Here is a 21,383-nt window from a genome sequence, read left to right as displayed (position 1 = left end):
CACTGTGATTTAAAGCATTGACACTCACAAAATTAGTCTGGTAAAATACTACTGGTAAAAAAAAAACAACTACTAAGTAACAATCAGGAATGAGAGATTTTTTTTGTATGGTTACGTAAATGTGGTCCTAGTTTATCTTTATGAAAGATAGTTTGAAGTGCTACTGTTGTCATGGAAACTCATTCGCCATCTTTGTGAAATTGCGTCAATCCTGTTTTGAAGATTTGCGCTTGATGTGGTTCGGATATTTTTGTCAAAAACGGTGTTTCCAGTGTCAATGATTTATTCTCTTTCTGGGTTTTACACTCCGGTGTGAGGTTTTCTGGCTTTTAGCAACGGTGGGATTGATATTGAGGTGAAGATTTTGAAGGGAGATATTCTGGGGCATCAAGGGGGTCACTCGAACCGGATCTTCAAGACTCGTGGTCGTCCAACCGCCGTCTAGTGTGATTACTCTGTCGCTTCTATTGCTGTATCCCGACCACGGTGCCTGTCTGGCGCTGAAATGAAAGGAACGAGGGAAATTGATCATTTAGAAGCGGAACTGGATTGGAAATGACTCACGTTGAGCTTCTTTGAATCTGGATCAGGGAGTGAACTTCATCCAGCGGTGGGCCGGCTGAGTAGAATCGACATGTTTTCAGAGGTGTTTTTTCCTGTCCAGTGAAACAAACTGGCTTTATTTTCATTTGGTGATTGACTAATTAATGCTTTGCATACCATCTGTTCGTTTCATTGTTTTGGGAGGGTTCTTGCCAATCAATCATGATCCAAAACTAAGTGAAACCAGGTTGTCTGTGTTAGGGTTAGTTGGGGTTTTGGTTATTTTGTATGATTTTCGCCTATTGTGTCCCTCAGGGCTTCCCTTCCCTCATGTGAGCAGATGTGTGTACTTTGTAATCAACCCTTGTCTATCTATTTAAACCCTGTATGTTTGTTAGCCTTGGCTGTGTTTGCATCATGCTAATTTGCCATGTCATGTTCCAAGTGCCTTGTTTTCCCATGTCAGGTTTGGTTTTGTTATCAGATTTCTAAGTCCTTGTTATTTTCGTAAAACAAGAGTTGATTATCATGCGAGACACAAAGAGAAAACAAACCAACCAAAACCCCAACTACCCCTAACAGTCTGTCATCTTTTGCTAGCCACCAGAGATTGGCACCTTGCCGTTTAGCCCCACCTTGAGATGATCGAGTTGCGTCTCCTTTAACTTAGCCAGACTGCCTTGAAGTGTAGCATTCTCCCTCTTCAGCACTCTGATGCGAATAGAATTCGCCTGCAACTGTTTCTCCATATCCAAAAGTACGTTACCCGTACCTTGTGGCGAGTATAATAATCAATATCGCTTATGCAGATGCCATCATGACCAAAAACAAAAGTGCAGATAGGCCTACGTACTTTTTGGTCGGGCATGAGCCAGGGGACTGAGTTCCGGGAAGGCCACCAGCAACCTCTCCGTCTCCTTGAAAGTCTTCAGACTTTGCTGGAGCTCCGCCACGTTGCTCTGGAAATCATCTATTTGCGTTTGGAGCGTCTGTTTTTCGCTCTGGAGGTGCGAACAGACGTCCTTTTGAGAGAAAAATAGCAGATTGGTGTGTCATTTCTAGCTCTGGTTTGTAGATGAAGTCTGGGTTCCAAATACCTGTTGTGAAGCGAGCTGTGTTCGCAGTTGCTCGTTATCCTCGGACATCCTTTGCACCTGATTGGTCAGCTTAAGTTCTCTATCCTCGCTCTCTTCCAACCTTTTTTGCAGCTGCTCGCATTCTTCGTCCAGAGCTTCCAATCTCTGCCGCAACGAATTTTGCTTGGTATCCATTGACTGTTCGCACGGCAGAGAGAAAATAATTAGAATTCGGAAAGGTCAAGTGGCCCGAGAATGTCGTCTGACCTCCAGGTGGCGACAGGCGCTGTTGCATTTGGCTTTCTCTCTTTCCAAAAGTAAATCTGCCTCGCCGAGTTGACTTGCATATTGCTGCATTCGGTCCTGTAATTTGGAATAAGCCTCTTCCTGTATGTGTTGTATTTTCAGTTTTTCCTGCAAAGTATTCCTTTGACTCTCTAAAATCAAACCAGGGTGACACAGCATGGTTATATTTCTTTTAAAATTCTTCTATCCATCAATATTTCCTGAACAGATTGCCTTCTTTTGAAATTTCAGGTAAAATGGAGCTAGATGGTAGAGTTATGCAAAGAGAAATATATGTTTAGGTGGTTAGCGCGTTGGCCTCACGGTTCTGGGGTCGACGGTTCGAGCCCAGATTGGTCCTCACCGTGTGGAGTTTGCATGGGCTCCCGGACTTGCGTGGGTTTCCTACCGTGTCGCAAAAGCATGCTAGGCTAGCTGGTTGAACACTCTAAATCACAGGTGTCAAAGTGGCGGCCCAGGGGCCAAATCTGGCCCGCCGCATCATTTTGTGTGGCCCGGGAAAGTAAATCATGAGTGCTGACTTTCTGTTTTAGGATCAAATTAAAATGAAGAGTATAGATGTATATTCAATTTCCTGATTTTCCCCCTTTTAAATCAATAATTGTCATTTTTTAATCTTTTTTTTCTGTTTTTAGTTCAAAAATCATTTTGTAAAATCTAAAAATATATTTTAAAAAAAGCTTAAATAAACATTGTTTTAGATCCATAAAAAACTGAATATTCAGGGATTTTAATCCAGTTCTTTTAATCCATTTATTTTAAAAAAATCGAAATATTATATCTAAAATGGTCTGTGAAATCAAGTTGACGTTAAAGTGGCCCGCGAACCAACCCGAGTCTGACACCCTTGCTCTAAAATTATCTCTAGCTATAATCGGTTGACCATTTCTTTGTGCAAAGTGATTGGCTGGCCACCGATTTAGGGTGTCCATAGTGAGCTGGGATAGGCTCCAGCACTCCCGCGAACCCCACGGGTCAGAAAATGAATGTTTAGACCTTGATCTTACCAAGATCTTGCAGTCTTTTTTGCTGTATTGCTCCTTCTTCTGACAAATAAGAGTAAGTCTTCTTCAGGGATGCATATTCTGTTAAAAAATAATAATAACAAAAAAAATAAGTTCCCATGAACCTGTTTGCCGGACCACGTTTTCATTATCACCTCACCTGTTTTGAGTAGTCGATACTCATCCGATAGCTTTTGTTCCGTTTCCTTCATGCTTGCCTGAGCTTTTTGCAAAGCCTGTTCTAACTGAACGATTGTGGATTTCTGCTTTTCCACTTCTTTCCTTACACTTTCAATATCGATTTCTAATTTGTCTCCACGTGCTTCCGAAGCTTCTAGTTTCATCGTAACTTTCTCGACTGTATCTCGCATGTCTTGTACGTGTTTTGTCAGTCGCCGCAAATCTTGGACATGCTCGCTGGCCCACAGGGAAACGTCAATATCCGTCGTTGGTTCCACGCCGTCTTGACTGGCGACTAAGACTGAGTGCAAAGAAGAGGGTAAGCCCTCACCGTGAAGCAATTCTACCAGAACACTTCCTGTCTTTCTCATAAAAGACTGCGATTCGTGACATGCACTGCAGGGAGCCATTGAGGATTCTTCTGTTTGACAGCTTACATTAAATGTATCAACTTCAGGATAAAATGGCGGACAGGGACTGCCACTGAGGGGTGTGTCATCTGCTACGTTCTTATTACAGCTGGACATTTCTGCATGTATGTTGGGTTCATTGCAAATCTGACATAAGACACAAAGAAAGGGAACAAATGAATACGGTACACATGGAATTTCTGATTACTTTCTGATTATTTTCCGGACTCTAAGTCACACTGTTTTTTCATAATTTAACTCAGCCTGAGACGAATACTCAAGTTTGACTAATATGTATTTTTCCCTCTCTGACTAACAGCCTGTTATGTTTTTTTTTCTCTCTAGTAATCTGTTGCTATTTCTGATTGAATAAAGAATATATATATATTAAAGTAATATAATAATAATATAATATTTATATAGTACATTTTTTCATTTTGTTTGACTGGTGCGACTTATACTCGGGTGCAACTTATAGTCCGAAGAATACGGTACTTTTAAGAATCTTTGGAAATAATTCAAACCTTCATGTTGGAAAATTGAAGTAAATGACTCCAGTATCTTTTAACAACAAGTCCAATTGATGTGTATTCTTTCTGATCAGCTGGTTGATTCCTGATGGGGCTGTGTTGTTCAAAATAAACATTGGATGCTTGTAGAAGGAGAAGTAGCCTGATGTGATAAGAGAAAGATTGTGTTATGTTAAGCATCTAATATTTCAAAAGGAAAATCTCCATGCACTGTATGATTATTTATTTACCTGTCTATCACTAACTCCAGTAGAACAATGTGTGCGTGCTGGTTGAATTCGACATCTCCGTGCATGAAGCTGTATTGCTTTAAATCTAAATCCAGATTGCCAGAAAGTTTATCTGGGAATTTCCAAGAGAAAATCTGCATCGGTCCAGTTGTAGAAAAAACATCCACAGTGACACATTGAAGGTCGGCAAGATCCTTGTGAAGACTTTCGATACAATCCTGGCGACCAAGAAACTGCATTTTGGTAATATGGTAATTTTTTTTAAGGAGAGCAGACCTGTTGACATGACAAGCAATTCTTTGTTGACGTCGCGTCCCCTCGGCAACCTGCCGGAGAGAAACTCCAAGTTCCAGGATGCTTTGCGGCATGGGACCGGAAGTGGTGCGCCGCCATTGAACGCAAGAGGACCACGCAGTTGGTTTTCAGATTTCCTCTACTTTTATTTCTTTACGACGCAGTGGACTCCTCTTCCAAATAGAACATCCATTTAAACTCTAAATTACCCTGATTTGGGTTTTAGCTTGTTTCTGGGTGTATTAAAAGACGCAATCATGCCGCCTGGCCCTGTTCAAATTGTTCAGCCTGAGCTCAACAAGGTAATGTTAGCATTGCTATGTTAGCCGACGTTAGCTAGTGACAGATCCCATAATGTATGATATTAATTATATCTGGTTCGTACGGTAATAGTACTGGTTTGTAGTGCGTTTTAATCCTCTGTATTTTTAACATTAAGTCACTTGTAGATGTTTTGCATTATTTTCATACACCCGCCAATTGTCATTGGTCGTTTATTTGCCGATAAGGGGAATGAACGGGGCTATTTTTATTTTGTGTGTGTTGTATTTCATGCTGAAACAACTGAATATGATTTCTTTTTACTATTGCCTGAACACATGCGTGACGTGATAGTTTTTTTAACGCACTATCGTACCTGCTGCAGGTTGATCCTCCTGAAGATGCCCCGAATAATGCCCCCGCAACCAAACCTATTGTTGGTATTATATACCCACCACCTGAAGTCCGAAACATCGTCGACAAAACAGCCAGCTTTGTTGCCAGGTGGGTTACTGAGCAAATATTACATACACTTACAAATTTAGTTTCTATTCTGGCATGTTGCTTCATCAAGCGGTGTCTATTTTCAGAAATGGGCCCGAATTTGAAGCGAGAATCCGTCAGAATGAGATCAACAATCCCAAATTCAATTTCCTCAACCCAAATGATCCATACCACGCTTATTACCGACACAAAGTTACTGAGTTCAAGGAAGGCAAAGCCCTGGAACCATCAGCAGCTGTCCCAAAAGTTATGCAACAGACCATGCAACAGAACCAACAACTTCCTCAGAAAGTATGACATGACCGTTTTGCACTTGCCTAAAATTCCATTTAAGATTTCTAATTAGAGGTGATGTAATTTTGTTTTTTGGCCCAAAGGTGCAAGTGATCCAGGAAGCTATCATTCCCAAAGAGCCACCTCCCGAGTTTGAGTTTATCGCGGATCCTCCATCAATTGCCGCATTCGATCTGGACGTGGTCAAACTCACCGCCCAGTTTGTCGCCCGCAATGGCCGTCAATTCTTGACTCAACTCATGCAGAAAGAACAGAGAAACTATCAGTTTGATTTCCTGAGGCCGCAACACAGCCTTTTCAACTACTTCACCAAATTAGTTGAGCAGTATACCAAGGTGAAAAACACTGAGTTTTCCACACATTCATTGAAAACGTGGAAACAAATTGATCTTTGTTCTTTCCACCCGCAGATTTTAATCCCTCCGAAAGGCCTGCTGATCAAGATGAAGAAGGAGGCGGAGAATCCAAAAGACGTGATGGACCAGGTGAGCCGCGAAAAGCATTCAAGATCTCGTTGTCTCTAAATGGACTTTCCCCATCGCCAAACAAACAGGTGAGGTACCGTGTTGAATGGGCCAAGTATCAGGAGCGTGAAAGAAAGAAGGAAGAAGAGGAAAGAGAGAAGGAACGAGTAGCGTATGCTCAAATCGACTGGCACGACTTTGTGGTGGTAGAGACGGTGGATTTCCAGCCCAACGAACAAGGTACGATAGTCAGTCAATGTCTGTCACTATCCCAAAATTTAAATTGTGAATCAGGGGGCGTCTTATACGAGGGAAATTGTAAAAATTCAATGATTTTAAAGCAGTTTTAAGGGTGCGGCTTATACGCAGATGCGGCTTAAATGCGAGAAAATACAGTAGTTCACTTTTACTCTAGTCCTGATAGTAAAAGTGATTTTAAGATGATACGGTGCTAGCATATAGTACCTATATTCTCATCAATAGTACCGCAGCAAAAAATGCAGTGGAATAAATTTGACTTGAAATCCCAATCCCAATTTTTTTTTAAATGATTTTCAGGACACTTCCCGCCACCCACAACCCCTGAGGAGCTGGGAGCCCGCATCCTAATCCAAGAGCGCTATGAGAAGTATGGCGAGAGTGAGGAAGTCGAAATGGAAGTTGAAAGTGATGACGAGAATGATGAACGGGAGGTGCGGAATGTCGGCCAGATACCGCAGATGGATCAAGATACACAGGTCCAGGACATGGACGAGGTAAAAATTAAAAAAAAAAAACTCTTTATTGTAATAACCATTTCCATTGCAGTCACATCTGCTGTTTTATCATGATTATACTGTGGTATCTCTATATACCAGCTTAATTCGTTCCGAGACTGAGCTCGTATGTCGATCTTCTCGTTACTCAAGCGAACGTTTTCCCATTGAAATGAACTAAAAACAAATTAATTTGTTCCAACCCGCTGTAAGTAACAAATAACGAGTGATTTAATAGTACTAAAATGTGTTTGATAGAACTAAAATTAGACGCGGAGGGTTCAGAGACGGACATAGAAGCAGGCGGGAGGGTGTTCGGGGGGACTTTATCCACGGCAACGCTCTCGTAACCGAACAAACAAATTTAAATTAACTTGGATTAATATATACAGACACACTCAAACATACGTTTAATGTAACTTTACACAAAACTGAATTCTAATTTAGATTTATTTATTTTTTACATTCGTTCTGGCCGGGTTAGCTGTTTGCCACACCTCCACCCTCACGTTCGCTATTGATGGGCTGTTTGCTGTTGTATTACCTTCAAAATATTCTGAAAATGATGCACACAAAAGTCCTCACAATAGGATAACGCACGTCCACTTGCCAACGAGAAGTAGTCTTGAATAAGCGATCGAGGGAGCTAACAGGCTAAGGAAGGAAAAACAATAGCTCAGCCTACCCACGTATTGATTGTGGGTAATGAAGAATCCTGAGAAAGGGTGCCATTGGCTATCGGTGTTGTGTGCACGAGTATACTTCATTACCCAGAAAGCCCTCTTTTTGCCCGCGCATGCGCGTTGTGCGTTTTCTGGTCCATGTGTAGGAGAAACTCGTGTGAAGAAATTATTCAATGCTCGTAGATATCTGTTATACACGAAAGAGATGCGACAATAAAGACGGTGTGCTACAATGATAAACAGCCTCTCATGTCATGGCCACCTGGCTTTCTCGCATCTCGAAATTTTCCTCGTATCTCGAGCATCTCGTAGGTAGAGCTGCTCGTATGTAGAGGTACCACTGTATATATTTTTTTCAAGAACAAACTAGGAAACACTATGCTTTTGATGCTTTCTAGGGTTCTGATGACGAGGATGAAGGCATTAAAATGGCAATGCCTCCCAGCAACCCAATGCCACCCCCGCTACCCCCAACTCCAGACCAGGTTATCATTCGCAAAGACTACGATCCAAAAGGTATGGGCTGCCTCCTTTTTAGATGCGGAGAAACTAGTCAGGAAGCCAAGTTCACGTCACCATCTCCCGTACGCCATGATTTTATACGTTGATTTCCTCAGCTTCCAAAGCGCCGGCGCCAGTCGTCACTACAGGCGAGTATCTCATCTCGCCGATCACCGGCGAGAAGATCCCCGCTAGCAAAATCCCCGAGCACATGCGTATCGGTCTGCTGGATCCACGCTGGTTGGAGCAACGAGACCGTAGCATCAGAGACCGTCAGACGGAAGACGAAGTCTACGCTCCCGGAATGGACATCGATAGCAGCTTGAAGCAACTGGCCGAGAGGCGTACCGATATCTTTGGTGTGGAGGAGACGGCCATCGGTAAGAAGATTGGAGAAGAAGAAATCCAGAAGCCGGAGGAAAAGGTGCGTCCTGCATTATCCATATACCGTAATAACTTGAGATACGAGCTTAATGCGACCGAGCTCGTATGTCAATTTACTTGTCTGTCAAATCAATTTTTCCCATAGAGATAAACTAAATAAGCAATCTTTCGCGTACTCGCCCACCAGGCTGTCTCGTACGCTCTTATCTCAAGGCAAATATTTGCTCAGAATATGTTAGGCCACTCGTATGTCAAGGTATTACTGTATTGGGGATTTTCTGACAATTTCCTGAAATTTACTGGGTTTTTTTTCTCGCCTTCAGGTCACCTGGGATGGCCACTCTGGAAGCATGGCCCGCACCCAGCAGGCCGCGCAAGCTAACATCACCCTTCAAGAGCAGATCGAAGCCATTCACAAGGCCAAAGGGCTGGTGGGAGAGGATGACAATAAGGAGAAGATCGGACCGAGCAAGCCCAGCGACTCTCACCACATGCCTCCCATGTCGGCTGCGTCCATCTTGTCCAAACCGGGCCCTCCGATGCCAACGCTGCAACGTCCCCCCACCAACGTAGGTCACTCGCACCGAGGTTTGTTGGCAGGTGCGTCGTGGTGGCTTTCTCACCGTCTACCTGTCTTGCTTTCAGCTGGGCCCTCCTGTGCGCACCACTCTTTTGTCAGCCGTGCCCGTAATTCCAAGGCCACCCATGGCTCCGGTTGTGCGCTTGGGTCCAGGACAGGTTTTAACCTCCATGCCCCCAATGCTCTCTGCTCCCCGCATCAATGTGGTTCCCATGCCACCAGCAGCACCCCACATGATGGCTCCGAGACCGCCTCCCATGGTCGTTCCTGCGAGTAAGATCGATAGATTCCCCTTAAGAAAATAACATCGTATTTTCACGACTATAAGGCGCACCACATTATAAGGCGCACCCTCAATGAATGACACATTTTAAATTTTTTTCCATATATAAAGCACACTGGATTGTAAGGCACCCTGTCTATTTTGGAGAAAATTTAAGACTTTTAAGTGCGCCTTATAGTCGTGAAAATATGATAAATTGCCTTCTAACGTTTTAAATCCTTGCCATTCAGCATTTGTTCCAGCTCCTCCTGTACCGCAACCCCCGAATATTATTCCCGCACCGCCCCCTCACCCTTCAATGTCTCACGACGATGAGCCGATGAGCAAGAAGATGAAGACAGAAGACAACCTTATGCCGGAGGATGAGTTTCTCCGCAGACACAAGGTTTTTTTTTTTTTTCTTGCCATCAGAAAAATATCAATCTTGGTAATAATGCTATGTTGGGTTTGTCTCTTACCGTTTAAAAATGAGCCTTGTGTTCCTTCTCCTTTAGGGTCCCGTGCCAGTCAAAATCCAGGTTCCCAACATGCAGGACAAGACAGAATGGAAGCTCGCTGGCCAAGTTCTCAATTTCACTGTCCCGCTCACAGACCAGGTGATTGGTCTGCTCTTATTTTATTTTTAATTTTTCTGTGGGTAACATGAACTCCCAACATATGCATACCAAATGGATAAATACCATTTGATTTAGCACTGCTATAATGGGTGTGTAAAATATCATTTCCCCTCAGGTTTCTGTTATTAAAGTCAAAATCCATGAAGCAACAGGCATGCCTGCCGGAAAGCAGAAGTTGCAATATGAGGTAAATTTACTCCTGTTAAATCATTAAACACCGAAAGAAATATGTACGGCAGACTAATTTATTTCTATTTGGTGTTTTTTAAGGGCATTTTCATCAAGGACTCCAACTCTCTGGCCTATTATAATATGGTCGTTGGTTCAGTCATTCATTTGGGACTGAAAGAGAGAGGTGGAAGAAAGAAGTGAGCCTCTGGAAGGAAGATTTTTCAGTCAAATCTTTAAATTGGATCTGTTTGTTTATTAGGTCCCAATTACAACCGTCATATGTAGTCTTGTGCTCTCATTCTAACTGTTTACTTTTCTGTTGTCATGTTATTTTAGTCACTCAAATTATATGATGAGGATCTTTTAATCATTGCCTGCCATTCATGGCAATAGACTTCCAATCCATTTCGGCTGGCTGACAGTCTCCCAGTCCAAATGGATTGGACGTCTAGTGCTGTCAATGTCAACGAAAGATAGGCATTCCCAGCTATAAATGGATTGGACGTCTCGCCTCTTTGATATCAGCCAATGAGTATTGACTCAGTTGTGCTGCTGTGCATTTTCATTTGTTAATAAAGTTCAAAGGAGCCCAATCTGACTGGATATTTTAATCCCAAACATTACGCATACAGTAGCACAAAATCTACTCTAGGAGACATTTTTCCACTCTTTGCTAGTTGTAGTAACAAGAGAAGCCACTAGAGGTGACAGTAGCATTACTTCCCCGAGACAAATCACTTGACTGGCCGTTGGGACTGCTGGTCGAAGCAAAATTTGACAGGACGTCGACCGTGCCATTGTTTTCCCACTTTCATTAGCTTTGTTCGGTTAGTTCCCCCTTGCAATGCAGTGCACTAAAACGCCAGTCGACGGTGGGGCCGAATTCTGCGCGTTTAACGTAAGTTTGCTTTAGCATTCTAGCTAGCAGTGTTAAACCTCGGATTACATTTGACGTGACGTTCACTCTTTTTTGCCTGTAACTCGGAACCACCGTGTGTTTTATGGCTCGGCTTGTTGTGGCGTGGCGACTAGTAATGGTGAACTAGGGAACGCTAGCTCTAAAAACGCCTCGTTTTTTAGAAGTAATGGTGTCAATTATGTTTATAACGACTTTCGTGTGTGCTTAAGGAGAAATTGTTTTCTTATTTTTTTTGTCGGGGGTTTGGATTCGGGCTTGTCAACAGGCTTGCTGACGTTAGCTAAGGTCGCTAGCGTGCTAGCCGTCGAAGCTAACATGGCTAACACGGAGAACGGCCGTCGGCCCGTGGACACACGGAGCATTCGGACCATCAGTAGCAGTCACATCGAAGACGGAAGTTCGTTGGGTTCCGACTCCGAGATCAACGGTTTCACCAGCGACAGACAAACGGACAAATATGGATTTATTGGCGGAGCGCAGCAGTACACAGAGGAGTCGTAAGTTGGATTTGAAGATGTTCATTAATATGTGCTGTCCCTTATAAAATAAACAAACTCAAATCTGCGTTGAGCTTTAAATACCACCATCTTTGATTTGAGTCATTTGAAACATGAAAAATGGAGAATGGTCTGCAAAAAAATGTTTTATGAACGAGCTGCGTGGCACAATGTGGATATTTTTCCCTCACCAAAACAGACCGACTTGTATTATCACTCTGAATTCCAACACATTCCCGATTAATCATCTGTATTTACCTCATGTATAATTTCCAAACTTTTCAACTGAATTTTTTTCCGAAGTACAGTATGAGTAAAAGCTCAAAATATTTAGCAACAATACGTTAAATGAATAAATTTCAGTTCAGTTCTAGTCTAACGACAGAATTCTAGTAGTCTTAATGTCACTTTTTGGGTTGACATATTAATTATTTGTTGATGACGAATGTTTTTCCTGCTCTGCAAGCTCTAGAAACTAGTGTAAATTAAAGATGCGAGTCCAAAAATAACACCTTTGAAGAAATGTGAACAGAAATGTGAACCTTTAATTACACGCCTTCACCAATGAGATAATTGTATACTTGAATAGGCATCAACCTCACTCATAATTTTATGTTAGAACTCCTTTTACTTGCTTTTTCAGTTGAAGCTTTTAATGTGGCTCTCTATTTTGGTGTCTAGATATTTAAAGCGGGCCAATGCTTGCCATTAAACATACCGTCGAAGTAACTTTGTGGTAATATTTTATATGTATTTACATTCTCAGGTCTATTAGTTGTTAAAAAATATCTCAGACATAATTTGCTTCTATTCAAAGCCATTGTTTTTTATAGGCTGGTCTGAATGTTTATACTTTACCAGTCAGGAATACGCAATGCTTACTCCAATCCTTTTATATTCCAGTTGGTTTAAACAAAGAACACGTGTTTACATGAGGTGAAATAATGTGTGGTCTTTTCTTGGGTGTCTCCAGAGCTCAGGACGTACCTACAGCAGTGCTCCGGCAAAGGGAGGTGAAGTGGTTGGATATGCTCAAACACTGGGACAAGTGGATGATCAAGAGATTCAACAAGGTCAGGCTTCAAAATGGCGGAAATATCAAAAAAAGAAAATGTCACGTGATTCGTATGAAGGCCAACCATTCATTTCGGAAACAAATGGGTTTCTGTACAGACAATTTCTTTGCCTAAATGATCTCCGTAATCTTTTCCATCAACTCATTTTTATATTTTTCATCATCCCGGTTGACTTTTAATCAGGTTTATGAGGCAATTTTCGTTGAACGGGTCTACAAAATGACTGGGGCAAATGTAAAAATGTATTTTTTTAGTTGTAAACGCCTCAATCTTTTGAAATCTGATCATTTGATGAGGTTTTTCATTTACAAAAGCGATTGCAATCAAATCCCAGATGCCATTTTTAACCAGCCTACTCACTTGTGTTCTTCTTATTCATGAAACCAGTGGTGTGGGCGTGGAATTTATTTTGCAAGGTCACATTCCACGCTCCACCGAGAAAGCAATAATCACAAGTTTTATATTACATATGTATGAAGTAATGTGACTGCCGTTTTCCAAGTTATGTCAATGAAAAATTATTATAACCTTTCAGTGTCTAAAACCATATACTGTAATCATCTATCACATTTAAAGCCATTTACCAAAAAGAACTTATGCGCGTCTGCCACTCAAAATTTTAACACACGGCTGCAATTTTCCTCATCCATGAGTCAGCAACCTATCCCTTCTTTACAACATACACAATGTGTGGAAAAAATAAAAAAAAATCTTGAGTCATATTCAGGGTGGAGCTCAAGTGACTGAATTTAACACCAGTATGACAAGACATTGTCCAAACATCGTCTGTGTAAATAAAGCAGACTACTCGTTCAGACTAAAACAATGTTGCGTTGCATTGAGAACTTGGTTTGTTTGTGAAAATGAAGCAGATTGTTGACTTGGCGCAATATCAAAAAGTTATGGTTGTTGTTTTATGATTTAACTATGTGTGCCAAGTGCTAATAAAAGCAGCTTTAGAATGTTTTCATCGCTACCTGATCTGTGCTACCATGAAATACAGCACAAATAACAGGCAAGCTAGAACTCCAATTCTAATGAAGTTAAGACGCAATGTTAAACATGAATGAAATCAATTCAATAATTAGCAAAAGATGTTCAAACTATGCCTTGGTCAACATTTTTTGAGGCTCTTTCCCATACAACGGAATTTTGAAAAGTCTCAAAACCTCTGTCCGTGGGTGTATATTTATTTGAATACTCTACTCACAAGTCAAATTATTGTTCCAAGTGTCATCGTTTGTTTTTGGCTAATAATCATAAACTTAGAATTGCATGGCTGCAAAACATTCCAAAAAAGGTCAGACAAGGTCATGTTTGCTCATGTGTTACATCACATTTATAAATAAATAAAAAATAAAAAACAATATTCATTAAGGGCACCCGGTGGATGAGTGGTTGACGCGTCGGCTTCACAGTTCTGGGGTCAACGGTTCAATCCCAGCTGGGTCCTCACTATTCAATACACATCTGGGATTTGCGTCCAATTGTTTTTGAAGCTTTGTAGGTGGAATTCCTCCCCATTCTTGCTTCAATTGCAGCTTCAGCTTTTTAACAGTCCAATGTCTCCCTTGTTGTATTTTAACCTTTATCATGTGACAAACATTTTATCGGGAGGCAGGTACTCTAGGACTCACACCCGCTTTACTACAAAGCAAACTGTTTTAATACGAGCAGAATGTGGCTTGGCATTGTAAGCAGGAGCACCCGTCCAAAAAAATAAAAGGCTTTGCTGGCATGGCGACGTGTTTCTGCAAAACCTGTAATGCACCTTTCAGCAATAACGGTGTCCCGCACACACGTGGATGTTCCCCATGCTGTTGGCATTAACTCAACCGTTTTGAACTTTGCGTCCATAACGGTCCGGATGGTTCCTTCCGTCTTTGGCCCGGAGAACAGGATGTCCGCAATTTCCCCGAACAATTGGAAATGTAGACTCATCAGATCACATAGAATATCTTGTCTTTGTAGTATGTTTACAATAATATAGGTTGAGCATGACTTGCTTTTTATTGATGTTTAATACAATGTCCCAACTTGGTTGGAATTAGGGGGAAATTGTAGCCTATTGGCCAAGACCGGGATGTTATTGTTATCTTTTATGTTGAAATATGTGTGGCGTTTATTGGACTTTTTCCTCTTGCTTTTTATGTGTTTTGTGACTCCATCTTGTTATGGTCTCGCAGGTGAGGCTTCGATGCCAGAAAGGAATTCCTCCTTCGCTGCGAGGCCGAGCGTGGCTCTACCTTTCGGGGGGGAAGGTCAAGAAAGAGCAAAATCTGGGAAAGTTTCAGGTACGGACTGTCATTTTCCTTCCATTGCATCCATTCATGTTTCAATTTCCGATCAAAATGGCTGCTAAAATGTAGCATCTCTTGGCTATAGTTTCAAAAGTTGTGTTAACGGTGGTTGTTGGAGGGAGAGGTGAGTTTCATCAGTTGTTTTAAGCAGTGTGTTCGCTAACATGTGTTAGCTAAAACCAAAACATGAGTCATAGTTGATTTGATGTTTGTGTTTTTGATGTCTTTGCAAGAATTTACTAGTGAAAAAAGGAAACTTATTGGAAAAGCATCATAAAATGAGATCATATTGAGGCCAAAAATAAAGCTCAATATGATCTCATTTTCTGATGCTTTTCTGACCCGTCGCTGGTAAATGGCACTAGGAACAATGGTCACAAAATCTGGAAATTGTCTTTACCCACTATGAAATGTGATTTTGACTGGTGACGCGACTTGTATCCTCGGAAATGTTATCGTCCGAGACTTACAGCATCCTTCATGCCTTTCACACTAGGAGTTGGATAGCCAACCTGGCGACCCCAAATGGAGCGACGTGATCGAGAAAGATCTGCATCGACAGTTTCCATTCCACGAGATGTTTGTGTCACGGGGAGGGCACGGGTGAGAAAACGACAACCAAGTGACACATCAACTCCAGTCCGCTGCATGGTTGTGACCACTCTTGTGTATCTGTGCGCAGGCAGAAGGATCTTTTCCGTGTTTTGAAGGCATACACTCTGTACAGACCAGAAGAGGGCTACTGTCAGGCACAGGCTCCCATTGCTGCTGTCTTACTCATGCACATGCCTGCGGAGGTATATTCATTTATAACTCAAGACCCACTCTTATCATGATGGCGTAATAAGAAATAATTAGGTCTCGTGTTTGTCGATAACTTTCGACGGTAGTGTGGATGAAGCACCAGTAGGGAAAACGTGTTGGAAAATGGGCTGTGAAAAAAAAATCCCCTAGAAAAAAAATCGATGTAGTGAGGCCGTGAAAGTTGAAGGTGCGATATTTGAGGGATTACTGTAGTGGGTTGTGTTATAGATCCACTAGAGCACAGGTGTCAAAGTGGCGGCCCGGGGGCCAAATCTGGCCCGACGCCTCATTTTGTGCGGCCCGAGAAAGTAAATCATGAGTGCCGACTTTCTGTTTTTGGATCAAATTAAAATGAATATAGATGTATATTAAATTTCCTGATTTTTTTCCCCCTTTTAAATCAATAATTGTAATTTTTTTATCATTTTTTTCTGTTTTTAGTTCAAAAATCATTTTGTAAAATCTAAAAAATATATAAAAAACTAAACTAAACATTGTTTTAGATCTATAAAAAACTGAATATTCAGGGATTTTAATCCAGTTCTTTTAATCCATTTATTAAAAAAATCTAAATATATCTAAAATTGTCCGGCCCACATAAAATCGAGTTGACGTTAATGCGGCTCGCGAACCAACCCGAGTCTGAGACCCTTGCACTAGAGGGAGCTGTGCAAAAGGGAACATCATACAACGATGAACCAATATTGATCCATATATATAAGGCGCTATCATTTTTGAGAAAATTGAAATATTTTAGTTGCACCTTATAGTGCAGAAAATACAGTTGTTATCAACCTCATTTTTCAGTCTTTTAAAATGATGTGACCAGATTCAAGGAAATAAAAAAAATGTTAATTTTACTTTAGAGAGCAGCAATAAACATGTATTTGACTCAAAACCTCTTTGACAAACAGCTCAAGTTTTGTACAATATTGGACGTTATTAGCGTGTCCTGTTGATTAATGAGTGATTATATCACTCGAGACATTTTGGTTCGATGACATCACTACGTTTCTCTCACAGGATGCATTCTGGGGGCTGGTGCAGATTTGCGAGAAGTATCTTCCTGGCTACTACAGCCCAGGCCTGGTGAGAAACACACTTTGAAGCACAAGAGATCCGATTACACGCAAACATGAGCACACTTATCTCATTGTCTAGTCCGCTTTGCATGGAAACATTTTTTGCATTCCGGTTCGAGATCTCGTTTGTTTAATGACAACAGATCCTGACAGCTACGATACAAATCGACTTTAAAATCATGTGAGCATCAAGGTGCCGGTCGGTCATATTTTAAACACATTAGATGCGATCATTCTTAGATATTTTTTAAGGCAAGTTTCATAAAAAGGTCTCTTAATGATAAAAGCTTAATAGCATATTTGTCACAATTTAATTTAATTGCGGAATGAGATTTTGGGTGATTCATCCTCCTGCGTGAACTTTTTTTGTTGTCCTTTCAAGTTGGGACAAGATTTAGTCCTAATATAGATGTTATGTCATCTCCACTGGCGATTGGACTGGTTTTTAGTGGCGCAATATTGTCACAGGGTTTGGTTTTTACTCCTTGCGGTCATCGTTGTCCTGTCTCTCTGTCTCGCAGGAAGCTATACAGTTAGACGGGGAGATCCTTTTTGCTCTGCTGCGACGTGTCTCTCCTCTGGCCTTCCGCCATTTGGACAAGCACAAGATCGACCCCATCCTCTACATGACTGAATGGTTTATGTGTGCCTTCTCCAGAACACTGCCGTGGGCGTCTGTCTTGCGTGTCTGGGACATGTTCCTCTGCGACGGTAATTCTCTGACCTTTACATACAATGGTCTGCGTTTTTAGTTCAAAAATTCAGGCTTGGATTAACTCACAACTTATGCACTGAATTTTCATCAAAAAACCAAGAATCAGGTGCAATATATCTGATTTTTGTCATCCATTTGGGTTCATGTTTGTGATTATAATCTCCAGTATAAAGAAAAATTGAAAATATAAATCTTCGGACTAGTATTGAAAGACTTGTTTGTGATCATAATTTACTGCAGTTTCTGGATTTTTAAAATAATGTGAACCCAAATTCTGAAATTGAACAAAATTTCCTACATTGATTGGAAATAATGGAAAAGCACAGTTTAAAAGACTACCGCCCTCTAGTGTTAAAGTTGAGGAATGCCAAAGAATGTAGGGTTGAATATAAGACTCTTTTGTGAGCTTTATTTAATGATCTTTCAACTGGGCTGCAGGTTGTATATTGGGCACTGGAAACAAGAAAAAACATATCAACTGTTCCACTTTTAATTTCTTTTGCTCCTCAGGTGTGAAAATAATTTTCCGAGTAGGTTTGGTCCTGCTGAAGTGCATGCTCGGTACTCGTGAGAAGCTGAAGGCCTGCCAGGGACAGTATGAAACCATGGAGCTTCTCCGAGCGCTGCAGCCGCGATACATGCAAGAGGGTTTCCTCGTCCGAGAGGTAAATACACAGCCATTTTAATCACCTCTGCGCTACTTTATTTATGCTATGTTGGCTACTGCTGCTCTAAAACTAGAAAGTGTATTTATTTATATTCGCACTCTTCCTCTGCTTAGGATTAGCATCACATGAGGTAGCGCAAAGACAAATGATTGATAGGAAAGTCGGCAAAATGAGGGATGTTATTTGTCGAGTAGAACTACTGGGAAAGCACTTAGTCGTAATAATACAAACACATGATTTCGCACTTTGTGAAATCACTGGATAAAGTCAAAGTAAATTATGGAAAGCACTAAATCACTTTTTCCCAGCGTACACTCCTCCCGGCAGAAGGGCTCCCTTCCAGTCAACGCGCTTCTCTTAGAACGTTGGCTCGATTGCATCATTTTGTATTGTGAATGCCAAGGAAACGGCTGTAATTATAGCAGAGCCCTTCTTGTTTTAGACAAACAGTTCTACTTTTACATTGCGACGATTCACTTGACTGCACAGAGTCGCGTTATTGTGACTTTCCGTGACCTCGAACTGCTATTTTTCAGTACAGTACAATCATCTAAGTACAGTGGTACCTCGACATACGATCGTAATCCGTTCCGAGACTGAGATCGTATGTCGGGCTTTTCATAACTCGAGCAAACGTTTCCCATTGAAATGAACTGAAAACAAATTAATTCGTTTCAACCCTCTCAAAAAACAACAAAAACAGGGTACTGGATTGGAAAAAATGTTTTATTTCTTCTAATTTGCCATCTATTAACAAAGTAACACATAACTATTGGTTTAATAGTAATAAAATGTGTTTAATATAACTAAAATTGGGCAGTGTTGTGTGCACGAGTATACTACCCAGAAAGCCCTCTTTTTGTCCGCGCATGCGCGTTGTGCGTTTCCTGGTCGAAACTCGTCTGAATAAATCGTTCAGTGCTCGTAGATATAGTAGTTATACGCGAAATACATGCGGCAAAAAAAGACAGTGCACTACAATGATAAACAGCCTCTCATGTCATGGCCGCCTGGCTTGGTCGCATCTCGAAATTTTGATGTATCGCGAGCGAATTATTCGATCGAAATTTTCGTCGTACCACGAGCATGTCGTACCACAAGGTACCACTGAATAGAGATGCATGGCAGGCAGCGCCACCTGCAGACAGAATGACAGCCCGCAAAGAACGCTTGTTGGTCATTGAGAAATCATAAGGATTCGCCCGATGGATCTCAAAACCCGACTTGACCAATGGTGACCCTTTGGGGTTCCCTTTATAGTAACCGCATTTGGCGCAAAGAGCAAACATGGCCGGAACCTACTGTTATTTCCAAGAATGGGGCGAGCCTGGGTTGTATCCAAATGACCCGCGTCTCTGCGACACAGATCACGGAGGTGCCGATCACGGCGCGAGACGTGGAGAGGGAGCACCACACCCAGCTGAAGCGTTGGCGGAAGAACCGCGGCGAGCTCAACTTCAAATCGCCGCCCAGGATGCACGGCGCCCGAATGGTCATGGTGGCCGACCCGCCCAGGCGCCAGGACCTGCGGCAGCAGCCCACTATTCTGCTGGAGGAGGCGGAGCTCCTGACACAGGAGCAGAAGGGCAAGAAGAAACCCCCCAAGAAGTCTCCGCTCCCCGAGGAGATCCCCAACCCGTACCCTCTCACCGAGGCCACGCCGCCACCACCGTCGTTTCCGCCGGCCCCGCCTCCGGCGCCCAAGGCGGCCCCGGTGGCCCCGGCGGTCCCGGAGCCCCCGGCGGTCCCGGAGCCCCCGGCGGTCCCGGAGCCCCCAGAGGCGGCGCCGCAGACTCGGACGGAGCCGATGGACCGGGGCCCCGCGGACGGCCCCCCCGCCAAAGAGACTCCGCTGCAGCGATCCACGCACAGCCTTAGCAGCACAGACCAGGATACCTACCTGTAAGTCCCGAGCACCTTTCATGGACGGCCTTGCTCGCTAAACTGTTAACACTTCTTTAAGACCAAATTTTGCTTCCTTTTTTTTTGATGCATGAAAAGAAAAACTCGCCAAAGTAGACGCACACGCCCGTTTCGTCCACTCCGATTCAACACTACAGCGATCCTTTATTTTTTTATGCAATAGACGCCATGCCGAAAATACTGTCGTTGTTTTTACAATGTCCATCCTTTCAATCACGTGGCTCGATCACACTTTGTCCGCTGACGTTACTTTTTTTACATTCCCTGTTTGGGAAATTTTGCAACAGTCTGTTGGGAAGCAATCTTTTTTTTTTTTTTTTTTTTTAGAGAGAGAGGGAGTGAGTTTGTTTTGGAGCATTTCATTTGAACTCTATAACATTCAAATCCGTGCTGACTGAGGATCTTTTATCACAGTTATTTATTTTCGACGTGTTACAAGTGCACAAATCATTGCCTTTTCTTTTCCAATGTTTATAATGTTACCCACAATCACTACACAACAGACTTGTCGTTTAGCACAATCCACTAAAACACAACTAACATTCCTGGCGTCGTAAGAGCTGATCAGCCTTAAAGTGCTTAGTTGCCAAAACTAAGCATTTAAAAGATATGATTGTTTTATTTTATTTTATTTTGCATGTGCTTTCCAATTTCATCAATGGTGCTCACCTTCGTTTGCCATTGCTCTTCCTTTAGTCACTTTATACAATTGTGATTTCAAGCCTTATGAGTTAAGGTATTTTATGTTGGGAGGTGTCAAAAATATTAATATTTTGCGGTGCAACAGGATGTTTTCCACACTAGTCGCAGCATATTTTTTACTTTGTATCAACCTAACAACACTAGAGAAAAAGTTGATTGTCAACAATTTGGGAAATTATTATTTTTTCTGGAAAATATTTTAAATATTTTTATTACAACACCCTTTAGGTGGGTTATGAAATATACATATGTAATGACAACCAAGAGGCACTTTGTGACATGGTAAATTTTTTCAAATAAAATGTTTTCATTTTGTTCAAAATTAATCACCTTTTTTCCCCCCAAACCAATGGCCGGATTTATTTTCTGTGTTACTTTAGTTGACCAGTAGATGGCGCAGCATTGTTTGTAATGAAAAGCCATCGTTGTGGTTGAGGCACTTTGTATTAGCCATATTTTAGGTGGTTTATCTACTACTGCTTTTGGATTGTGGATGCACATTTTTAATATTTTAGCAGTACTCCAGTTGACATTGACCTGATCAAATCTCTCCTAATTGGCCCTGGAAAATCTCAAAATAAAATTAGAGGCCAAAAATACCCACAATTCTCAGAGAAATTAACCAGG

The 21,383-nt window shown here is 41.8% G+C and overlaps 4 protein-coding genes across 4 annotated transcripts; 2 read left to right on the top strand and 2 right to left on the bottom strand.

Annotated features, from left to right (window-relative positions):
• Window positions 1-46: 46 nt before the first annotated feature.
• LOC144074238 (uncharacterized) lies at window positions 47-2,066 on the bottom strand. Its single transcript, XM_077600541.1, is given in 4 exon segments — window positions 47-500; window positions 1,179-1,565; window positions 1,641-1,817; window positions 1,887-2,066. Coding segments are annotated over 4 exon segments (690 nt in total). The 5' UTR covers window positions 1,977-2,066; the 3' UTR covers window positions 47-464.
• An 802-nt stretch (window positions 2,067-2,868) lies between these two features.
• Window positions 2,869-4,568, bottom strand: ccdc157 (coiled-coil domain containing 157). Its single transcript, XM_077600540.1, has 4 exons — window positions 4,280-4,568; window positions 4,044-4,191; window positions 3,090-3,666; window positions 2,869-3,010 (listed from the first exon to the last, which is right to left on the bottom strand). Exons 1-4 carry the CDS (start codon window positions 4,516-4,518, stop codon window positions 2,916-2,918), a joined length of 1,059 nt encoding a protein of 352 aa, XP_077456666.1. The 5' UTR covers window positions 4,519-4,568; the 3' UTR covers window positions 2,869-2,915.
• A 23-nt stretch (window positions 4,569-4,591) lies between these two features.
• On the top strand, window positions 4,592-10,374 carry sf3a1 (splicing factor 3a, subunit 1). Its single transcript, XM_077600538.1, has 15 exons — window positions 4,592-4,875; window positions 5,220-5,338; window positions 5,425-5,629; window positions 5,716-5,967; window positions 6,043-6,117; window positions 6,186-6,336; window positions 6,655-6,851; window positions 7,933-8,050; window positions 8,152-8,459; window positions 8,743-8,988; window positions 9,065-9,272; window positions 9,513-9,667; window positions 9,777-9,878; window positions 10,015-10,086; window positions 10,170-10,374. The coding sequence occupies exons 1-15, from the start codon at window positions 4,831-4,833 to the stop codon at window positions 10,269-10,271; spliced, it is 2,355 nt and encodes a 784-aa protein (XP_077456664.1). The 5' UTR covers window positions 4,592-4,830; the 3' UTR covers window positions 10,272-10,374.
• Window positions 10,375-10,772: 398 nt separating this feature from the next.
• LOC144074236 (TBC1 domain family member 10A-like) lies at window positions 10,773-21,082 on the top strand. Its single transcript, XM_077600539.1, has 10 exons — window positions 10,773-10,968; window positions 11,255-11,486; window positions 12,460-12,559; window positions 14,749-14,856; window positions 15,359-15,465; window positions 15,545-15,659; window positions 16,690-16,755; window positions 17,270-17,459; window positions 17,974-18,128; window positions 19,498-21,082. Exons 2-10 carry the CDS (start codon window positions 11,305-11,307, stop codon window positions 20,035-20,037), a joined length of 1,563 nt encoding a protein of 520 aa, XP_077456665.1. The 5' UTR covers window positions 10,773-10,968; window positions 11,255-11,304; the 3' UTR covers window positions 20,038-21,082.
• Window positions 21,083-21,383: the final 301 nt, after the last annotated feature.

This window comes from Stigmatopora argus, chromosome 5 (genome assembly GCF_051989625.1).
Source record: "Stigmatopora argus isolate UIUO_Sarg chromosome 5, RoL_Sarg_1.0, whole genome shotgun sequence".
NCBI classification, from domain to species: domain Eukaryota; kingdom Metazoa; phylum Chordata; class Actinopteri; order Syngnathiformes; family Syngnathidae; genus Stigmatopora; species Stigmatopora argus.
The sequence above is the reverse complement of the archived record's forward strand: the minus strand, read 5'-3'. Positions and strand labels throughout refer to the sequence as shown.

What these genes read in the sequence shown, in the direction of transcription:
- ccdc157 (XM_077600540.1), bottom strand. Translation starts at nt 4,518, where the DNA reads ATGCAGTTTCTTGGTCGCCAGGATTGTATCGAAAGTCTTCACAAGGAT. An exon ending in TTCAATTTTCCAACATGAAG is followed by an intron (nt 3,667 to 4,043) that starts GTTTGAATTATT and finishes GTCTTATGTCAG; the next exon opens with ATTTGCAATGAACCCAACAT. An exon ending in GTATCGACTACTCAAAACAG is followed by an intron (nt 3,011 to 3,089) that starts GTGAGGTGATAA and finishes ATTTTTTAACAG; the next exon opens with AATATGCATCCCTGAAGAAG.
- sf3a1 (XM_077600538.1), top strand. Translation starts at nt 4,831, where the DNA reads ATGCCGCCTGGCCCTGTTCAAATTGTTCAGCCTGAGCTCAACAAG. An exon ending in TTTCCAGCCCAACGAACAAG is followed by an intron (nt 6,337 to 6,654) that starts GTACGATAGTCA and finishes AATGATTTTCAG; the next exon opens with GACACTTCCCGCCACCCACA. An exon ending in CAAAGACTACGATCCAAAAG is followed by an intron (nt 8,051 to 8,151) that starts GTATGGGCTGCC and finishes TGATTTCCTCAG; the next exon opens with CTTCCAAAGCGCCGGCGCCA.
- LOC144074236 (XM_077600539.1), top strand. Translation starts at nt 11,305, where the DNA reads ATGGCTAACACGGAGAACGGCCGTCGGCCCGTGGACACACGGAGCATT. An exon ending in TGATCAAGAGATTCAACAAG is followed by an intron (nt 12,560 to 14,748) that starts GTCAGGCTTCAA and finishes ATGGTCTCGCAG; the next exon opens with GTGAGGCTTCGATGCCAGAA. An exon ending in AAAATCTGGGAAAGTTTCAG is followed by an intron (nt 14,857 to 15,358) that starts GTACGGACTGTC and finishes CTTTCACACTAG; the next exon opens with GAGTTGGATAGCCAACCTGG.